This window comes from Denticeps clupeoides, chromosome 18 (genome assembly GCF_900700375.1).
Source record: "Denticeps clupeoides chromosome 18, fDenClu1.1, whole genome shotgun sequence".
In the NCBI taxonomy this organism is placed as follows: domain Eukaryota; kingdom Metazoa; phylum Chordata; class Actinopteri; order Clupeiformes; family Denticipitidae; genus Denticeps; species Denticeps clupeoides.
The window spans coordinates 18,907,086-18,927,086 of NC_041724.1; the positions used below are offsets into that span (position 1 = coordinate 18,907,086).

The 20,001-nt window shown below is 48.3% G+C and overlaps 3 protein-coding genes across 6 annotated transcripts in view; 2 read left to right on the plus strand and 1 right to left on the minus strand.

The window, feature by feature from the left end:
* Positions 1-349: 349 nt before the first annotated feature.
* phf6 (PHD finger protein 6) lies at positions 350-6,075 on the minus strand. Of its 2 annotated transcripts, none has more exons than XM_028960315.1 (11): positions 5,930-6,075; positions 4,910-5,076; positions 4,728-4,829; positions 4,503-4,636; positions 4,355-4,407; positions 4,119-4,282; positions 2,500-2,643; positions 2,194-2,298; positions 1,334-1,467; positions 897-1,011; positions 350-820 (listed from the first exon to the last, which is right to left on the minus strand). In XM_028960315.1, exons 2-10 carry the CDS (start codon positions 5,039-5,041, stop codon positions 897-899), a joined length of 1,083 nt encoding a protein of 360 aa, XP_028816148.1. In that variant the 5' UTR covers positions 5,042-5,076; positions 5,930-6,075; the 3' UTR covers positions 350-820. The 2 variants fall into 2 exon arrangements, with proteins under 2 accessions (XP_028816148.1, XP_028816149.1); XM_028960316.1 differs by lacking the exon at positions 5,930-6,075 and adding an exon at positions 5,200-5,462.
* Positions 6,076-6,156: 81 nt separating this feature from the next.
* On the plus strand, positions 6,157-10,238 carry cab39l1 (calcium binding protein 39, like 1). Its single transcript, XM_028960955.1, has 9 exons — positions 6,157-6,884; positions 7,199-7,320; positions 7,404-7,568; positions 7,641-7,759; positions 8,006-8,174; positions 8,287-8,346; positions 8,434-8,499; positions 8,583-8,726; positions 8,810-10,238. The coding sequence occupies exons 2-9, from the start codon at positions 7,204-7,206 to the stop codon at positions 8,993-8,995; spliced, it is 1,026 nt and encodes a 341-aa protein (XP_028816788.1). The 5' UTR covers positions 6,157-6,884; positions 7,199-7,203; the 3' UTR covers positions 8,996-10,238.
* Positions 10,239-14,947: 4,709 nt separating this feature from the next.
* gpc3 (glypican 3) overlaps positions 14,948-20,001 on the plus strand; it is an 81,601-nt gene continuing 76,547 nt past the window's right edge. For all 3 annotated transcript variants that reach the window (XM_028959854.1, XM_028959856.1, XM_028959855.1), the window contains exon 1: positions 14,948-15,143. In XM_028959854.1, the coding sequence (XP_028815687.1) occupies positions 14,975-15,143 (169 nt within the window). In that variant the 5' untranslated portion in view covers positions 14,948-14,974. The remainder of the gene's footprint in view (positions 15,144-20,001) is intronic.

Here is a 20,001-nt window from a genome sequence, read left to right on the forward strand (position 1 = left end):
AATAGCAGTCGCACAAGCATTTCACTGTATATCATACCGTGTATGACTGTGTACATGGCAAATAAAAACCTATTATTACATAATACAAAAATATAATACTTCTTCAAATGAAGGTCATAAAAAATATCTTCTCCTTTGTGTGTTAAATATGCTGAAATCTTACCTACACTGTCCTACAGAAACATTAAAAGGACCGTACGGCGATCTTTAATAAAAAGCAGCGGCCAGTGATTCTGCCAGATTCTCAGATACTACAGACCCCAAACCCGGTTTTAGGAGAGGAGACCGGGCCTTCACCAGCACTTCTTCTCATTCTACTGTCCCAAAATGAGCTCAAGCAGACAACAGGTCAATAAAAAAGCATGCTAGCGGACCATTTTAATCCTGTCTCATACTATAAAGGAAGCCACAGGTATAGTTAATCATGATAACACAGTAGTAAAATATTGATACACATTTAAAAAAAAAAAGGGTCAAAGAAAAAGACATTTTCTGGACAAAAGTGACAGCAATCAAGTTATTAAGGATTTGGAAGAGAGAACAAATCAAGAGAATCTGAAGGCCATCTCGTTGGAGGAAGTGATGAAGGGATCCGGAGCTCCTCGTCCCAGTGTCCTCAGTTCGTGTAATGTCCATGAGAACTGATGAAGCAGGGCAGCCGTGGAGTGTGAGTGGTTTTTGGTAGGACTACATGAGTGAAGGGGAAGTGATGTTTCTTAAAGAGAGGAAATCGGACGCAGTCGGAGCGACCAGCTAAAAGAACACGGTATAAAAATATGTTTTAACCCCCACCCGACCCTTCCTGGATCTTCACAGGTATCTGAAAGGGAGAAAAGCAGAGTTAGGTGGTAGTGTAACGGTAGAAAACGCGGTTTAGCGGTAGCGAGGAGATTCACCTAGTTGCCGTTGACCTGTGAGGGCAGGCCGGCAGCCCTCTCCCTGCTGCGGTTCTCACGCTCCTCATCCTCTTCATCCCGCTCCTCATTCCCACTGTGGTTCTTACAGTAAAGCCTGTTCATACGGACAGCACCAGGAAGAAACGTAAATGAGCCCGAAGTTCTCTGAGTGGATATACAGCCAGTAGTGATTATGCTGGGGCGTGTGGCGTGGTTGTCCAACATTTCATTATTGGGTATGAGATATATAGAATTGAGGTAAAATAAGGAAGCAACATAAAACGTGGGAATACTGTACCGTGCACCGTAACTGCATATAGACACAATGTGGAAGATAGATCAAGTCCAATTTAAAAAACAACGTTCAGCAGGTTCAACTCAGCACCAGCTAGATGAAGATGCGGACTATGCCGGCGGTGTGGATCAGCAGCGCTTACTTGTAGATTCCTCTCGCCATGTTCTCTATGTATTTGGCCTTGTCCTGCAGGCCACAGTGGTAGTGGTAGGTCTTCACACAGGCTTTAATCTCACAGCCAATAGTGGCACCTAGCTGAGCACACAACGTGCATTTCTGAGGAGCAAAGAAAATGAAGATCTAACTACAGAGTAGGCGAGGATTACGACAACAGAGCTGGAACAAGAAATGAAACACAGGTCCTACAATACACTACCTTCATTTAATAAAGCACGGAGAATTACTGCAGGGACTATTATGTTCGAGCTGCCAACAAGTTATTTAACCCCAAGTGATGCAGTGCTTCTCGTTTCTTAAACACATCCTATGGTTAATCTGCCCAAGGGTCCGATTACTGACCTGCATCAATCAAAGAAAACATGCATGGAGATTTCTGAAGCTACTAAAACTAGGAGAAGACGGCACAACGTGTCATTTAAAGCTGGAAGGATCTTCACAGAAGTAATGTGGTTAAAGAAAATAAAAATAAAATTCAACAGAATGAGCATTTCCACACAATGTGAAGGGAACTAAACAGCCATGGAAGGAGGTCCAGATTTCCCGTTGCAGAGTGATGGTGCATCATCAGTTCCTACCGCTCCTACCGTGCACACCTGCGGGGTGGCTGCAGCTGGTCAGGTCGAGGTTTAGCAACATTATGAGTTCAGCTGACTACCTGAATCTACTGAATGACCACATTAGCCCATTGAGAATCTTTTTATTTTGCACAAATGAATGCAACTCTGGATGGAAGTAAAAGTTGAGACGTTGCAGAAGTTCATTGTTTCAATGCCAAATATTAATTTTTCATGGACAGATGGTATATTACGAAGGCAACCTCACCATTCTCTTGCCTCTCTTGATTTCTTGGATGACTGTCTTGACATCAAAGTTTCCAAATTCTGCACGAGACGTGGTAGTGAGCTGGACTGTCCCAGAAGAAAAAAGCTTCCACAAAAAAAGCAGAACACTAGATTAATTAAACAATGGTTTGATCCCCCAATCGCTTTTCATTTACGCCCTCTTAATTGATCAAACGATTATTCCAACTGAAAAAAACTGAAATAAATGGTTACAAATGTTTAGTGATTTAAAATCTTGCATTAGTGAAATCCACTGATGACAGAGTCCCCTGTGGCTCACACTCACCATGCATTTATAGTGGGCAGCCACCTTTTTGGCATTGTCTGTATGCAGCACCCCCCGTGTCTCGTTCTCCTCCTCACCGGCATGGCAGAACCCGCAGCGGGGACCCGTGTCGCTGGGGCTTCCTCTCAGAGGAGACCGGTCCCGCTGACGCAGAGAGAGAGGAACTGGTTACAGAATCCTTCACACAGCATCCGACACACGGGAGTAGAAAATGGTCCAGCCTGAGGGTTTGAATGACAAGGGCCACACTGTGATGGCTTGACTCTTGGGTGATGTTCCTGGTCTGCAGTGGACAAGACCTACCAAACGTGGTCCAAGGACGAAAGACCAGTGACCCTGAACAGCCGAGGTGGACAGTCCAATAGAGAACATACTCAAAAAAGGTTCCTATGGGTTCTAATAGGAAGGTGTCAGAAGTAGAGGTGCTGAAATTAATTTTGCTCACGTAATGCACTTCGTTGTGTCCCCATGTGCTGTGATGCAGTGTATCACAATGACACTCACTTTCACGTTGATGCACTGATGCAGCGCAGCACTTGATTGATTCGATCATAATGACTTTGCTTAGTGGCATAGAAATTCTAGTTAAAATGCAGCGCTGGTAATGTAGTATCTGTAGTCAGAAGCAGGTCCTGTAATCCTGTAAATAGCGAGGACCAGGACAAGTCAACTCTTCAGACCGGTTCCCTTCTTGGTCCATGAATGGCCGTACTTGGTCAGCAACAATGTTTAGCAAAAAATCCCCCAGAATGCAGGCACACTGACCAAAGCATACTGCCTCTTTCCCGTAGTGCATCACGGTTCTCTGTCTTCTCCAGGTGAATGACGGATACACGATATAAAAGAACATTTATTTCTTTGGACGAGGACACCTTCCATTACCTTCCATTGTCATTCAAATTCAAAATCCAGTTCTTATATTATAGGAGCTTTTGGTGTTGGAACCGTGTCAGCATGGGAATCCTGACTGGTCTTCAGCTGAAACACCGTGTATGAGCTCTGCGTTCTGCCTAGAGGTGTGAACCGGCACTGGTCTCACCATTTCAGGGGACAGTGGTGGCCTAGTATGCCCCTGTAATCAGAAGGTTGGCGGTTCGAATCCCGAGCTGCCAAGGTGCCACTGAGTAAAGCACCGTCCCACACACTGCTCCCCGGGCGCTCATCAAGGGTGATGGTTAAATACAGAGGACACATTTCGTTGTGTGACCATTAGCAGTGCTGCAGTGTTTCACAATGACAATCACTTCACTCTCAATTAATCCAATCAATTATTCTTCATAACTTTTTTTTTTTTTCAGATAAGTCGTGAGACGAGAGTAAATACGCACACGAACGTCTGAACCGGCCGTTTGTGGCATCAGGTGAGTGCGGACTGAATGCCAAACCGGCAAAACAGTGCAGAGTCGGGCGTAGACAAGCTGTTTCGTTTCGAACGTCCATGTGGACGAGGGTCCTACCCAGAGTGCACACTGATCAGGCCTCCACAGTCAGCATATCTTCTGTTGTCCATGCTTTGATGCCAACATTAGTATTAAATCAGTATTAAGTGTGTGGTGAAGTTCTGGCTGAAGGATCTAATCGATCATTAGAAGGTGGTGCGCAGCAGATGAGCCTCTTACATGTGACGAACTCTCACTGTCCTCTACGCCCTGTGAGGACGTGGATCGGGCATCATCCGACTGACTCCTTGGAACTCCCTTCATCCGCCCTTTCTCAAAGCGACCCCGTCCTCTGCTCCTTGGAGGGGAGGAGTCTGAATCGTTTGCCACACCCTCCTGGTCATCTGAAAAGAAATATATGGAGACAATGTGATCCGTTTCTTGGGCCTTAAAACTGCAGAGGGGGGAGAAATTACCATCGCTGGCTCCATCATCATGCGTGGCATCTCTGTGTTTGCGACAATAAACTCTAAATGGGGGGAAAAGAGAGAGAAAAGAAACCACGTGAAGTGCGAGCGGTAAAAAAAACAAATCCGCAGATGGTGCAGATATCAGGCCACGTACAGGTAGATACCCTGGGAAGGGTTCTCCTTAGTCTGGGCTTTGTCCCAAAGGGCACAATAGTAGTGATACGTCCGCCGGCACGTCTTCACGTCGCAACCGATGGTGGCACCGGGCCGATGGCAGTGGGAGCACATCTGGGTGAAGAGCATTTACAGGGTTAACAAAGACTGCCAACCAGTCATGGAGAAGCATGGGTGCAGCATGGGTTGAACCACCAACACTCACCAGCTTGTTTCCCCTCCTGATCTCTTTTTTGACGTCTTCGACTGAAAAGCCGCCAATGTTTTCGCTTTCTGAGTGAGACGTCACCAGCGCAGACGAGAAAAGCTGCGAAGGAGCAGGCAGACGTCAGCAAAAACACAGCCCTCAACATGACAGCAGCCCCATCCTGGCCCGAAGCTCCTCACCATGCATTTATGATGCGCCGCCACCTTCTGGTTGTCGGAAACCAGCAGCTGCCCACACTCCTTATCCCGGTTGGTTCGACAGAAGGCACATTTTCGTAGTCGAGCCGCCATTCCTTTCCTCTGTCCAGACATGGCACTTCTCCCACGTGTGTCAGCAGGGCACCCCTCTGAATCAGACAGGATGGAGAAAGAGTTCATCTCAGCACAGGAGACATGACAGCATCACCAGGTCACAAGTCGGTAAGGTCCGGACCGCCATGCAGAATCCACTAATGGGCTTTGACTGATACCTTACAGCGTGAGGGTGACGGATTTTGGTTTGTTAGATGCTGGGATGGGAGTTCCACGGAACCAGGGATGGACCATTTAAAAGCAGATGAAGAGCCCTGCTGGGATGGGAGTTCCACGGAACCAGGGATGGACCATTTAAAAGCAGATGAAGAGCCCTGCTGGGATGGGAGTTCCACGGAACCAGGGATGGACCATTTAAAGCAGATGAAGAGCCCTGCTGGGATGGGAGTTCCACGGAACCAGGGATGGACCATTTAAAGCAGATGAAGAGCCCTGCTGGGATGGGAGTTCCACGGAACCAGGGATGGACCATTTAAAGCAGATGAAGAGCCCTGCTGGGATGGGAGTTCCACGGAACCAGGGATGGACCATTTAAAGCAGATGAAGAGATGGTGTTTATGTGTGGAACGTCGCCTGTCTACCTCCCAACATGCCGTGGTGACACACAGCAGATCGGGGCCGGCGTGGGCATTATTAACACGGCTGCTCGGGGACAGGCAGCGTGGAACCGTGGGATGGTCGTGCTGGCGTGACTGTTACACGCCGTGGGAGCATTGTGAAGAAAGGCCAGCGATGGCGGCCTTCACGGAGCAACAACGCGGCCACAAGGTGTCCGTCCAGCCGCGGAGATTCCGCCTCACAATAACATCCATAACCGCCAGGCTCGGCCCCTGCAGGCCCGCGGCGGCCGCGACCAGGGCCAGCCCTCCGCCGCGCCCCGCTACTCACCGTCTCCCTGCGCCCGGCCTCGACGTCCGGCTGCGAGTCGTGCGGCGGCGAAAAGGCGCGTTCTCCGCCGTCTCCCGCGGAGCAGGGCGCACTGGCGGGTCCGGCGCTGCGCTGCGCTGCGTCGCGCTGCGTCCTGCTGACGTCACGCACTGCAACCAGCATGCGGCCACGCCCCGTGCGCCCGTCCCATCAAGATCGTGTGAGCTGCGCACACGTCGCCTTCCTGACTTCTAAACCATTAGAACGAGCAGACTTCCATAAAGTCTACCGTCACAGGTCATTACATCGTATTATCAGTTCACCTGCATTTCATATCTAAGTCAGGTTGTGAATATTGTTTAATAAGAAGCTGACGTTTTGAGCGCATTTGTTAATTTACGGACTGTCCTCGTTTGATGTCAAAAACGATCACGTCGAATTCATTAAGATATTAAGGACAATGTCAACATTATTAATTTCGTTTGGTTTTAAAATCTGTTGTATAAAATTTGTATTTGAATTTGAAAAACATTAAGCCTTGTATTCGCCCTAAACAATATCTGGCATCGGTTGCTTAACTGGGGTCTTGTTATGTGATAATAACATTTAGACTACTAGTCTCCAATAAAACTGCCAACAGTAGATTTGTATTAAATTTGTTCAAATGAGATTTTTTTTAAATCGCTGATCACTAGGCAACAATACTCCCCAAACACCGAATAATATGATTTGGAGATCTGCGCAGCCGTGATAGGCCGCTTGAGTCACGGTGCTTTCAGGTGATTGGCTGCAACGGACGTGACGTATGAGCAGTGGGCGGGCCGCGTATTTCCCTGCGAGAGCGACGCAGCTAGCCTACTTACTGCTCACCATAAAAAGTAGCTTGCGACAGGAAGGGAAGTTTGTCGCCATGCGGAGAAACTCCTGATCCGAACCGCGTCGTTTCTTTATAGTTCAGCGTCCCCGCCGCAGGCTGGTGAGTACTCGGGCCCCCGGCGAGGCAGCTCAGCCCGGGCTCGCCACGGTCCGACCCGGGGCTCCGGGGCTTCATTTTGTCGCTGCTGTTGTTGAGTTATGGCAGGATGGCCGCGCCGTGGCCCCACGGAGGACATTTCTCATAAATCCACAAAGCTCGACTGTAAACACAAGCGACAGAATGAAGGTCCCATGCAGCTGCCGCCGTATCTCGGCTTCTCATCTCTTCCCCGATAAGCGTCTCGTTTCGTCGGTTTTCGTCATTTTTAGCAAGTGGTGCGTAGATGACCTCTCGTTTGCTTTAAAACCCTGCAGCAGCCATGCCGTTTCCCTTCGGGAAGTCTCAGAAGAGCCCAGCCGAGCTGGTGAAGAGTCTGAAGGATAACGTGGCCCACTTGGAGAAGCTGGAGACCTCGGACAGCAAGAAGTGTGAAAAAGTAAGACGTTGCCCTCGGCGGGCCGGGCCGGTAACGTCTGTCATCTGTAATGTGTGCCGTGTGGCATCTGTCCCCTTTGTAAGGTTGCAGAGGAAGTGTCCAAAAACCTGTCCTCCTTGAAGGAGGTGCTCTGCGGGACGGTGGACAAGGAGCCGCAGACGGAGGCCGTGGCCCAGCTGGCGCAGGAGCTGTACAACACCAACCTCCTGATCGCCCTCATCACCAACCTGCAACGGATCGACTTCGAGGTGAGTGCGGCCGCGCTCCGAAGGTAGCCGCCCTGTCCGCGTGTCACCGAGCCGCCTGCTCTCCCCCGGCAGGGCAAGAAGGACGTGGTGCACCTCTTCAGCAACATCGTCCGGCGCCAGATCGGCACGCGCACGCCCACGGTGGAGTACATCTCCTCGCACTCGCAGATCCTCTTCATGCTGCTGAAAGGGTGAGTTTCCGAGCCGCGGGACAGCGCGGATCAATACGCTCCATGACGCCCGGGAGTCGATGCTGTGCGTGTGCACGCGTGTGTGCAGTGGTGGCCTAGCGGTTAAGGAAGCGGCCCTGCAATCAGAAGGTTGCCGGTTCGAATCCCGACCCGCCGAGGTGCCACTGAGCAAAGCTGCCGGGCGAGGGGTTAAATGCAGAGGACTCGTTTGACTGTGTGCGCTGTGCTGCTGTGTATTCACCTCAGGTACGAGAGTCCCGAGGTGGCGCTGAACTGCGGCATGATGCTGAGGGAGTGCCTGCGCCACGAGCCCCTGGCGCGCACCGTGCTCTTCTCCGAGGAGTTCTACTGCTTCTTCCGCTACGTGGAGCTGTCCACGTTCGACATCGCCTCCGATGCGTTCGCGTCGTTTAAGGTCGGCAGGTCGTTCCTTTCTCTCGGTGTTGCTGCTGATGTAAAAGTGAGTTGTCATGGTGACGGTGGAGACGCCACGGCTGCTCTGACGTCTGAATTCTTCCTCTGATCAGGATCTGCTGACGAGACACAAGATCATGTGCGCCGACTTCCTGGAGACGAATTATGACCGAGTAAGCGGTGCTCCGGTGTGACGTTTATTAGGTGACGTGTGACGTGATCACTGCAGGCTTTCTAACCCTTTCTGGATGGCGCCTCAGGTGTTCACAGAGTACGAGAAGCTGCTGCATTCTGAGAACTACGTCACCAAGAGGCAGTCTCTGAAGGTACGTGTGGACCGCTGTCTCGCGGTGGGCTGGGCTGCGCTGCCTTTCTTCATTCCGACCTTGTTTGTGGTGGCGTCGGCCAGCTTCTAGGAGAGCTGCTGCTGGACAGACACAACTTCACGGTGATGACCCGATACATCAGCCATGCCGAGAACCTCAAGCTGATGATGAACCTGCTGCGGGACAACAGCCGCAACATCCAGTTTGAAGCGTTCCACGTCTTCAAGGTGCGTCTTCTTCAGATGTCTGCACCATGCGTGGCCGGCCAGTCCTTGTGGGACGCCGTGTGATGATTGATGTCGCTTCTCAGGTGTTTGTTGCCAATCCCAACAAAACCCAGCCAGTCATGGACATCCTGCTGAAGAACCAGGCCAAGCTGGTGGAGTTCCTCAGCCACTTCCAGACGGACCGCTCCGAAGACGAGCAGTTCTGCGACGAGAAGAACTACCTGATCAAACAGATCCGCGACCTGAAGAGGCCTGCGCCGGAGTCTTAAGGGACGGGAGGGCCTGGGGAGGTGGGCTGGGATGATGATGATGATGATGATGATGATGATGATGGAGAACCTGTATTTTCCTGGGGCTGGCTGGGAGCTCTTCAACATAAACTTTTCCTGTCTGTGGTTGTAGCTATTTTCTAATTTGACTAAAAGTGTACGTTGGAAGGAGAGCCGCTTGGTTCTTCTCGGAGGAAGGACGGGAACCCGTGGTGGATGTTGTTTTCTGGGCCCACTGCAATATAGGAAGGGCTTTGAAAGGGTGTGGTTTTTAATCCATAGTAAAAATGTCTCACGTCGCACTTAACAAATGATTCTTCTTTCCCCCTCGCATCTGTCCAGGTTGAACTCCTTACTCGGTCTAGTTTCAACTTTCATCTTGTTTTTATTATCTTTTTTTTTTTTTTTTTGTATGAGCTGTGCAGAGGATTCAGGTCAATACAGCTGAGCGATGTACGTGTGCGTGGTGTGATTTCATTGGAAGCACCTCCAGGAGCAGGTTGAAGAGGACCATTTCACCTTTAGACCTGACTGAGCCGGACGCGGGGACCTTGCTGGGGAGCCGGCTTGGTTTTGGGGGTACAGAAACCTGTCGATTCTACTGGGAAAAAAAAAAAAGTGCTTGCTATAGCTGACGTTCTCATTTATGTAACCTCTTTGCACATTTTACATACCTCGTAGGTGTTCGTTTCCTAGATGCTGTATACTAAACTTAGGTTTTTGCATTTAATATTTACTCTGGTTGTAGTTTTAATAACCCAGTCTGGAAATGAATCGTTAGCCGTGTTCCACTTCATTATAACATTTGATTCAAATCTTTTGCCCTTGTGGGGTGGGTATGACCTGGTTTCTTTTCAAATTTACTCCATCCACTCACATCATACATGCATATATGTGTGTGTGTCTTAAGATTTTGTTCATTAGTTTCTTATACATCAGCTGTACTGATGAATATGAGCGCTTTAACCACACAGCAGAGCGAGAGGAATTCTGATGAAGGTCGCTCCTGTCCGGAATGCCTTATTATTCCAGAAACGCAACCGTGATTGACCAGGTTACTGCTTACTACTGTATCTCCGCTTACATCTCCCTTCATCACAGCGCTGGCTGTGGATGTTCACTAAGATCTTCTTGTGCCTTTCCTTTTTTCCAAATGTACTTGCTGTTCTCGGACAGACCTCAATGTGTAAAAAATATTTTAATTAGAAAGTACAGAGCAAAAAATAAACCAGATGAACCATAACACTGACTTGTTCTTTTTGTGCCTCAGTTCATTTGTAGTGTACAAGGTAGAAACTGGGGGGTTATGGGAGTTTCTACATCAGAGTCTAGTCCCACTCTGAGACCAGTCCACCTGTGAAGTGTCTACGCAGGACCTCCAGGGCTGTCTGACTGCGGCGGTGACACCGTCTCTCTGCCTCCAGCTCGGCCCTGACGTCCTCCACTTCCTGCTGCAGCCTGCACAGCAGCTCGTCCTGCTCCGTCCCGGCCACCTCTGCACATGTCTGATCTTCTGCCTTCTGCTGCTGGCTCAGCCTTGCCATCTCCCGAGATAACCTGCGGCACTCCGTCCTGGTCTCCTGCAGCTCCTCTCTATACCTGGCTGTCTCCTCCACCTTCTCCTGCAGCTCCTCTCTATACCTGGCTGTCTCCTCCACCTTCTCCTGCAGCTCCTCTCTATACCTGGCTGTCTCCTCCACCTTCTCCTGCAGCTCCTCTCTATACCTGGCTGTCTCCTCCACCTTCTTCTGCATCTCGATCCCCAGAGCCTGGACCCGGGCTCTGAGGGCCTCGGCCTCCTGTCTGGAGAGGAGCAGCTGCTGGTCCCGCTCGTCCAGCGTGTCCTGCATGCGTCTCCTCTGCATCTGCTCCGTCCAGCGGTCCAGCTCCATCCGCCGCAGCGCCCCGATCAGAGCAGCCACCTCGGCCCGGGTCCAGATGGTGGAGCTCTGCTCGTCCTCCCCCGCTGGGGAACTGGGCTGGGCGAGAAGATCCTCGTACATCCTCCTCCTCCTCTCGGCCCGAGAAGGGTCCAGGCCTGCAGGCTGCAGCGCAGTCAGGCTCCTCACGACCTCCTGCCGGCTGAAGTGCGGCCGAAACAAGTCCTCCACCCAGTGGGTCTTCCCGTCGTAAGGAGCCCCCATGGCCGAGCTGGAACTCGGCAGATGTACCCCCAAAACGACGAAGAGCAGCGCAACTCCGCGGGTTCGGACCAACTGCGCATGCGCCTGGAAGTTTTCCTGCGGCAGCAGATTCGCCAATTTCACAAACCGTTCAACAAAACCTACAAAACTAACATTTATGTCGATTGACACCATTTCTTGATCGGGGCTGTGTATTTTTATTTATTTATTTATGTTTGGGTGGAGATGAATTAATAAACCGCACGAATCGACATTTTGAATGAAGAAGCTGCTTTTTAGGAGAACTTGAGAACTTGGCCGATCTGGGGAACTTTAGGTCATGAAGTAGTCTGATGTAGAGATGTGTAGGGGTGTGTGTGTCTTTCTTTACTGTAACTAAATGAGTGAACTAGTTCTTTATTAGGGTCTCAGCAGTTCGGAATTTGAGGTGAGACATCTTAGATCTGTCTCACTGTGCAAATCCATGCAAATATCCCACGGCGGTCTACAACAGGGCTCACCCGGTCCTGGAGGACACTTGTCCGGCAAGGTGTTTTTATTGGCATACATTTGCACAGCAGCCTTCTGTAACCCACCAGATGGCTGAAGTGAGGTTTTAATGCATTAAAACTGGTTATTGATCACCACACTTCTGGCATGTTTCACATAGACAACATATATTGTTATCTTAAGCAGCGTGATGTGATATATGAGACATTTGAGGAAGTGTCAGCAGCACCCTTTTTTTAATGCCCCCCTCTGGAATTAGTCCTGATGAGTGATTTTTGCCATTGGATGTTTGGTATCATTGCATATGAAATAGAACTTGACAGCAACTGCATCAGCCCAAAATCTTACACAGTTCACATGCCACACATAGACAGGAAAAAGTGTGGTGAGGTTTTGTTTCATTCCAAAATCCTCAACAATTATTGTGTTTTTTTGTTGATGTAGCAATTTCTGAACAGATCTGATGAAGATCCTTATGAAGATCCTGCATGTTCAGTGCAAATATAAAATGCAGTAGCAGCAAAGGCTGGAAGTTCGTACAAATGATCTTTTTTGCTGGAAATCCACTAAAGCTCCTTCTACAACTAGGTGGCTGGAGGACACATAGAGGACAATCCTTCTTCTGTGTTCCCAAATAATAATGAATTATTATTTTTGGTATTTGATTTATTTATACATTTTCCTCATGTTTCAAGTCAATATTAGTATCATGTTGGTTTCTTCTCTAATTTGGTTCCTATTTTGGTTCTTCTCATTGTGCTGATGATGAATAAATAAATGAGTATGTCTGTGAAGATTCTCAAATTCCAATTTTATCTGTCACATACATAGTCATACACAGTATGATATGCAGTGAAATGCTTTTTGTGACTGCTACAGACCACAGTATTGCAAATGTTGCAAGTATACAATGAAAACCAATATGCAAATATTGCAAACATAACCAAATATTACACATCTTTAACATAAAATATATGTGTAACAGGTAGGGTGAAGGCGTGCAAATGAGTGAAAGACAATGTAAAGAAGAAAAAAAAAAGCACAAAGATTTTGTGCAAGGAGTCCAGAGTGAGTGAAAGTGCTGGAGTGTATTAGAGTTCTGTCCTATGTAGTGTTGATGTTGAGAGAGTCATCCAGGTGTCTCAGTCATCCAGGTGAACTTGTCTGAAAGTTGAGTCGTGGCAACTGGACTTTCTTTCTTATGTAGAGACGTTTCACCTCACTCCCTCCTTCAATAGGCTTGTTAAGTGAAACTAAAGCAGGGGAGGGGGGTGAACAGTATATTTCCTCAATGTACAGCTCGGAGCACTCTTCACTGCACTGGACAGCATCCACTACATTGCTCTTCTTCTGTACCATAGAGCAGAGAACTTTCCCACCACCACAGAAGCCAGAACTAAGGAAGACAGCCATCTGAAGACGGCTCTTAAAACCTGTGGATATCCCAAGTGGGACTTTTAACAGGATTTAACAGGAAAAGGACCACAGAAGAACCTGGTCATTCCATATATGACTGGTGCGTCTGAAAGACTGAAAAGGATTTTTAGGGAACACCACATATCTGTCCATTGGCCCAGTACAGAAGGAGCAACACCTCAGGGCCAGAATCAGCTGTGTACCTTCACCACAAGGACAAAGGACACTCATTTTTGGACGAAAATATTGGACAGAGAAGATAGGTGGTTTGAGAGAGGAGTGAGGGAAGCTTTGCATGTGCAAATGAACAAACCATCACTCAACAGAGGTGGAGGTGGAGACACAACTTATCTGCTCTGGGTCTGGAGGAGCTGCCAGGGCGGGGCCGTCACATCCACCCACCCCCTCCCCCTGCCTGGAGGATAAAATTGTGGACACAAGCCAACTTCCCTCAGATTGACAAAGTTCTGTGGATGCAGAATGAAATGTATCTACCTTAAAGAAAGAAAGTCCAGTTGCCACGACTCAACTTTCAGACAAAATATATGAGTACAAATGAAGATTGGAACGTTGTCTGGTCTCCATCCTGCTGTGTTTCAGTCGTTCCGACTGCTGCTGGTGGTATAATGGTGTCGGGGACAATCTTCTGATGACCACTTCCTGCTAGAAAATACATCTCGAACCATCTTAAATATGTCACTGACTTCACTTCACTTCAATATCATTTAACGGCAGAGGAATGTTTGCAACTCCTTTTCCAATCTGTGTCATGATGCCGTGGCAGACTCCTGCCTGCGTGGGTTCGAATCGCCTCACTTCACTGTTCTTTATCTTCCTGACTTTGTGTATGTATATGAAATTTTCACTTTTTTTCAACGTTGTGCGTTTGAAGGACTACACTCCCCACACATGGAATTTTCATCCTTTACCTTACTTTACCTAGCAGACACTTACAGGAGGAACACCAGCAATTCTTGTTCGGATTCTATAGATTTTGAGTTTACAAAAACTTAGAGTCCTGATAAGGCCTAACTTGTCAGAAAAAGAACATGCTCGGAAATTGTTAAGTGCTAGACGAAGAAAATTTTTTTTTATATATATTTTGGGCATTTACATTTACGGCATATGGCAGACGCCCTTATCCAGAGCTACTTACAACGTGTGCAGTGTGTGTAAGTGTTAGATTCATCTGAAATACTTTTTGAACAAGTGGGTTTTCAACTGCTTCTTAAAAGAGCACCCTCTTACCTTGTTTGTCGCACCAGGTTCTGGACAACTTCTGTTGAACAAGTGAAGTTGTCCAGGGGCAGGGGCGGTGGTGGCCTAGCGGTTAAGGAAGCGCCCCCGTAATCAGAAGGTTGCTGGTTCGAATCCCGATCCGCCAAGGTGCCACTGAGGTGCCACTGAGCAAAGCACCGTCCCCACACACTGCTCCCCGGGCGCCTGTCATGGTGCCCACTGCTCACTCAGGGTGATGGGTTAAATGCAGAGGACAAATTTTTCTGTGTGCACCGTGTGCTGTGCTGCTGTGTATCACATGTGACAATCACTACACACTTTAGAAATAATTTGATCTTTTTTGACTTGAAAATAGTTTTCAAGTTTTTTGTTTGTGCATTAATGTTGAGAGAAACCAGCTTTGTCTTTCAGGGAATGTCTCACTGTACTGCGGGCATACTGAAATTTTCGACTTCAGAGAAAAGAAATCCATTTGCCATCTGATTGTTCGTGTGAGAAGTGCATTGAAGAGCGCTTGATCACGTCTGAAAGGCTGTTCATCTCCAGTCGGCGTGACGTCACCAGCGGCGAGTTCCGCGTTGGGACTGTAGAGGGCGCCAGTGCGGCGTCGCCGGCGCGGACCCCGTCTTCACCGGCTCTCTCCTCCTCAGACGCGGGAGTTTGTTCCCGGAGCCTGGCTGCTGGTCGCCTGATGTCCATCACCACCACCACCACCAGCACCATGGCTCTTCTCCTGGTCGCCTTCTCCCTCCTGCCGCCCCCCTGCCCCGGCGCTCAGGTGCCCGGCTGCCAGGAGGTCCGCTCCTCCTTCCAGTTCCTCTACCCGGGGATGAAGTGGGCTCCGGAAACTCCGCTCTCAGGTAATTCCTCCACTCAACAGGAACTTGTGCTAAAATCTTCTTTCTTTCATCGTATTTGGCGCTGATTGAACCACATGAGCAGCAAATTCTGGACTAAATCGGTGGAGAGCAGCCACATAAACCTGGTTTCCAGACAAGAACAAGGACCGGGAGCAGCGAATGGTTTTTTCATGTGAAGTGAAGATAACGCTGCATCTGCATGTAGTTTTTTACTTTTATGCTGCATATAAAAAGTTGCGTTAGAATTCTTAGTGAAGCTGTATTAATGCACCGTGGTTTGGCAGCATGTTCAAGCTGTCAGGAGCTGCCATGGGGTGCACATTCACAGAGGTCCCTGAAGATCTGGGTCAGGAAAAGACCACAACGCTGTGGTGCTCCAGCGTGAAGAGCTGGTCAGGGTCTGGTAGGAAGTTATAACTGTTCACCACAACGCTGTGGTGCTTCAGCGTGAAGAGCTGGTCAGGGTCTGGTAGGAAGTTATAACTGTTCACCACAACGCTGTGGTGCTTCAGCGTGAAGAGCTGGTCAGGGTCAGGAGGGGAGTTATAACTGTTCACCACAACGCTGTGGTGCTCCAGCGTGAAGAGCTGGTCAGGGTCTGGTAGGAAGTTATAACTGTTCACCACAACGCTGTGGTGCTCCAGCGTGAAGAGCTGGTCTGGGTCTGGAAGGGAGTTATAACTGTTCACCACAACGCTGTGGTGCTCCAGCGTGAAGAGCTGGTCAGGGTCTGGTAGGAAGTTATAACTGTTCACCACAACGCTGTGGTGCTCCAGCGTGAAGAGCTGGTCTGGGTCTGGAAGGGAGTTATAACTGTTCACCACAACGCTGTGGTGCTTCAGCGTGAAGAGCTGGTCTGGGTCTGGAAGGGAGTTATAACTGTTCACCACAACGCTGTGGTGCTTCAGCGTGAAGAGCTGGTCAGGGTCTGGTAGGGAATTATAACTGTTCACCACAACGCTGTGGTGCTTCAGCGTGAAGAGCTGGTCAGGGTCTGGTAGGGAGTTATAACTGTTCACCACAACGCTGTGGTGCTCCAGCGTGAAGAGCTGGTCAGGGTCTGGTAGGGAGTTATAACTGTTCACCACAACGCTGTGGTGCTTCAGCGTGAAGAGCTGGTCAGGGTCTGGTAGGGAGTTATAACTGTTCACCACAACGCTGTGGTGCTTCAGCGTGAAGAGCTGGTCTGGGTCTGGTAGGGAGTTATAACTGTTCACCACAACGCTGTGGTGCTTCAGCGTGAAGAGCTGGTCAGGGTCTGGAAGGGAGTTATAACTGTTCACCACAACGCTGTGGTGCTCCAGCGTGAAGAGCTGGTCAGGGTCTGGTAGGAAGTTATAACTGTTCACCACAACGCTGTGGTGCTCCAGCGTGAAGAGCTGGTCAGGGTCTGGTAGGAAGTTGTAACTGTTCACCACAACGCTGTGGTGCTCCAGCGTGAAGAGCTGGTCAGGGTCTGGTAGGAAGTTATAACTGTTCACCACAACGCTGTGGTGCTTCAGCGTGAAGAGCTGGTCAGGGTCTGGTAGGGAGTTATAACTGTTCACCACAACGCTGTGGTGCTTCAGCGTGAAGAGCTGGTCAGGGTCTGGAAGGGAGTTATAACTGTTCACCACAACGCTGTGGTGCTTCAGCGTGAAGAGCTGGTCAGGGTCTGGTAGGAAGTTATAACTGTTCACCACAACGCTGTGGTGCTTCAGCGTGAAGAGCTGGTCAGGGTCAGGAGGGGAGTTATAACTGTTCACCACAACGCTGTGGTGCTTCAGCGTGAAGAGCTGGTCAGGGTCAGGAGGGGAGTTATAACTGTTCACCACAACGCTGTGGTGCTTCAGCGTGAAGAGCTGGTCAGGGTCTGGTAGGAAGTTATAACTGTTCACCACAACGCTGTGGTGCTTCAGCGTGAAGAGCTGGTCAGGGTCTGGTAGGAAGTTATAACTGTTCACCACAATGTTATGTTAAAGGCTGCTGGTCGAATAGTTTACCTGTAACTGCCAGAAGACCAGACTCTGTGGAGCGAGCAGATTTTAAACCAGACTGATTTGGTTCTGATAGTAGATGGTTTAGGTCCCCTGCAGATTTTTATAATTGGCCCACTAACAATTAAATGATCAGTCTCTCATTTTAATGGTAGATTTATTTGAACAATACAAAAAAAATGCCAGCCTTCCATATGAATGGTGGTCCAGCAGGATTTGGTTTGGAGTTTACAATGGTTCTCACAGTCTTTAGCAGCACACAAATGACTCTATGAAGAGAACAGGCAACGTATGACGCTGCTGAACAGGACATGTCGACTACTGGATAAATGTGAACAGTTTCCTAGTCGGAACATTTGTTATGTGTTCTGTGTGATTTCAGGAATGTCCCAATCTTTCTAGAATCTGGTTGCAGTTTAAAGTTGTGTTTATTTTATTGTTCTGATCGTAATAAAAGTAATTTTTGTTGTTTTATTAGTCCTTTTCTCATCTTAAAGAGAAGGCAAAGAGTGAGTCCCCAAGTCCCAGTTACGTGGTTGCTCTCTTAGACTCTGATTCCATCTTCAACACAGATGTTTACTTTCCACCACCTCTAACTAGTACAGAGGAGACAGAGATTCTCTGTAGGCCTGGGAGAACAGAGAGAATAAGGAAGAAGGGAGGAAGCACTGCAGGTGTCGCGCACCAGGGGGGAAGGGAGGACACTATGAACTCTGAGGGTTGGAAGAAAATGTAGCAGTTTATTGAAAAGGGGAAAAGGGCACAAATAATCCACCATGCCATGCTCTGCGCTGAAAAGGGGGTCTTCTCAGTTCATGAGGTCGTCTAGGCACTCCGACATATACTGCAATTTAATAAAAAAAATAGATATAATACAGCCACCAATGGGTCACACTTCAGAACGATTTTACTTTAAGATCATACAGTTATAAACCACAACTAAATCATATTTTTAACATTGAAGAGCACTGAATATTGTGAGGAACTTTACGGATAGTTGGGTTTCCTCCACCCATCTCACCTCCGTCCCAGTAAACCAGCACCCAACATTTCAGACCACCTTACTTGTGTAAAAACGTGTGAAGAGAGAACATATAAAAAAAACTCTCTCTCTACACACAAAAGTACTGTATTCAAATCACTCCAACTTGATGTTACCGGGCAGAAAGAGGCATGGCACAATAGAGGTTAAAAATGAACAGTTTCTAATTTATTAACACCGGTAAATAATTATTGTAGTTACATGTGAATATTGAATGTTAAAAGATACCAAGGTTACAGAGAAAACAAAAAGGAGAAGAAAGAGTAAAGAGAGAGAGAGAGAGAGAAAAGCCATGAGAAAAATGAGAGGAGAGAGCAGACTCGAAAACCAGAAAATCCGGTTTCGATGGAAAGCCAGCTGGGAAAGAAAGTGAAGTCCCTTCCCCACACGTGAACAGATCTTTATACCCCTGGTCTACAGGAAGCTGTCACAGACCAATCAGAACCTGTTGTTTCTGACGTCACGCCCCCTGTTCCTCCCGTCTGGGTAAGACCAAGAGAGTGGGTGGTCCCAACGGCCGACACCTCACACGTTTGGCTCGGGGGAGGACCGGCAAATGTTGCAATGCTGTCCGACAAAAGACATGTAAAACGTTGAATCTTCATGCACAACAAAGGCACAGGAACGTCATGGCTCCGCGACATCTCTTCTTACAGACGGCCGCTGTGCAAAACAAAAGCGTAGAAAGGCCATGGTCCTGTGACGTCCCATCTTTCACTTGCAATAGCATTAATTAAATCACTAAGTTCAACCTCACCTCCATCTTGGTTTCACATCCCGCTTCAATGCCTCGTTTCTATTGGGCGAAGGCATATGTCACTTTGACCATGGTGTGCACAGAAGCTTTATATGGCAAGAATTTTATATTTAGATTTATCTGGAGCATTTGCTTTTCTGGCATTTCTTTCCTATATCATTGCAGACGCTGACTAGCAGTAGATCTGAACCATTTAGTGCCGGCTTTCGGTGGGAGGATGCGGCATGCATGATGAGGTTCCATGATGAGGACCGGCGGCTCATCGCATTCAACTAGCAACATCCAACTCACAGGGATTTTTATAGGTGCTGAGTCCCATGTGTACGATGTAAAAACCGTGAGTCTTCCAGTAAGCAACAGGAATGTAATTACACCCGTAACTGATTACCATTACAGGAACTTGTTGGATTCTAGATTTCAAAATTCAAGATTTTTATTTGGCACCTGCATAGTTATAGCAGTACAACATGCCGTGAAATGCATCCTGAATCGCTCAGTTTTTTGCTGTGTCTGGTTAAAGAACAAAAGGGAAACATAAAATGCAAAAAAATGCAAGAAAATATTTGTGTTGGAGGAGAACATAAGACACAGACATCAGTGTGTGGTGGCTATGGATACTGCACCGACACAGTATGTTAAGTAAAATAAAGTAAAGCACTGAGTTTCAGTGCATGGATTGTGCTAGATTACAGGGTAGTGGTGAAACAGCGACAATAACGAACATTCAGATGTTCCCAGTGTGAGGTGTGGTGGCAGGTCCTGGTTCAGATAACTCCTCCTGAGTCTCTCTGTCCTGGACATGAAGCTTCAGACTCTTTTGCTTGATTCCAGACGCTGAGACAGGCTGCTTTTTGGTTATGTCCTTAATAACCTTGATGGCCCTGATGTCCTGCAGAGATTGAAGAGGTGACCTACAGCAATGTTCTGCTGCATGGATCCCCCTCTGTAGGGCTTTGTATTACCAAACCATGAATTGAGGTTCTGTGCCAGGCTGCTCTCCACAGCGCCGGTGTAGAAAGTCTTAAGGGACGTCTGGAGACACCCAACTTTCTGAGCTGCGGTGAACCGGTGGTACAGCCGCTG

Excerpts from the sequence above, each read along its gene's own strand:
- phf6 (XM_028960315.1), bottom strand. The coding sequence starts at position 5,041 with ATGTCTGGACAGAGGAAAGGAATGGCGGCTCGACTACGAAAATGTGCC. Across the intron at positions 2,644-4,118 it reads ACAGTGAGAGTTCGTCACAT|CGGGACCGGTCTCCTCTGAG; the intron begins GTAAGAGGCTCA and ends TCTCTGCGTCAG. Across the intron at positions 2,299-2,499 it reads CTGCCCACTATAAATGCATG|CTTTTTTCTTCTGGGACAGT; the intron begins GTGAGTGTGAGC and ends TTTTTGTGGAAG.
- cab39l1 (XM_028960955.1), top strand. The coding sequence starts at position 7,204 with ATGCCGTTTCCCTTCGGGAAGTCTCAGAAGAGCCCAGCCGAGCTGGTG. Across the intron at positions 7,569-7,640 it reads TGCAACGGATCGACTTCGAG|GGCAAGAAGGACGTGGTGCA; the intron begins GTGAGTGCGGCC and ends CTCCCCCGGCAG. Across the intron at positions 8,175-8,286 it reads ATGCGTTCGCGTCGTTTAAG|GATCTGCTGACGAGACACAA; the intron begins GTCGGCAGGTCG and ends TCCTCTGATCAG.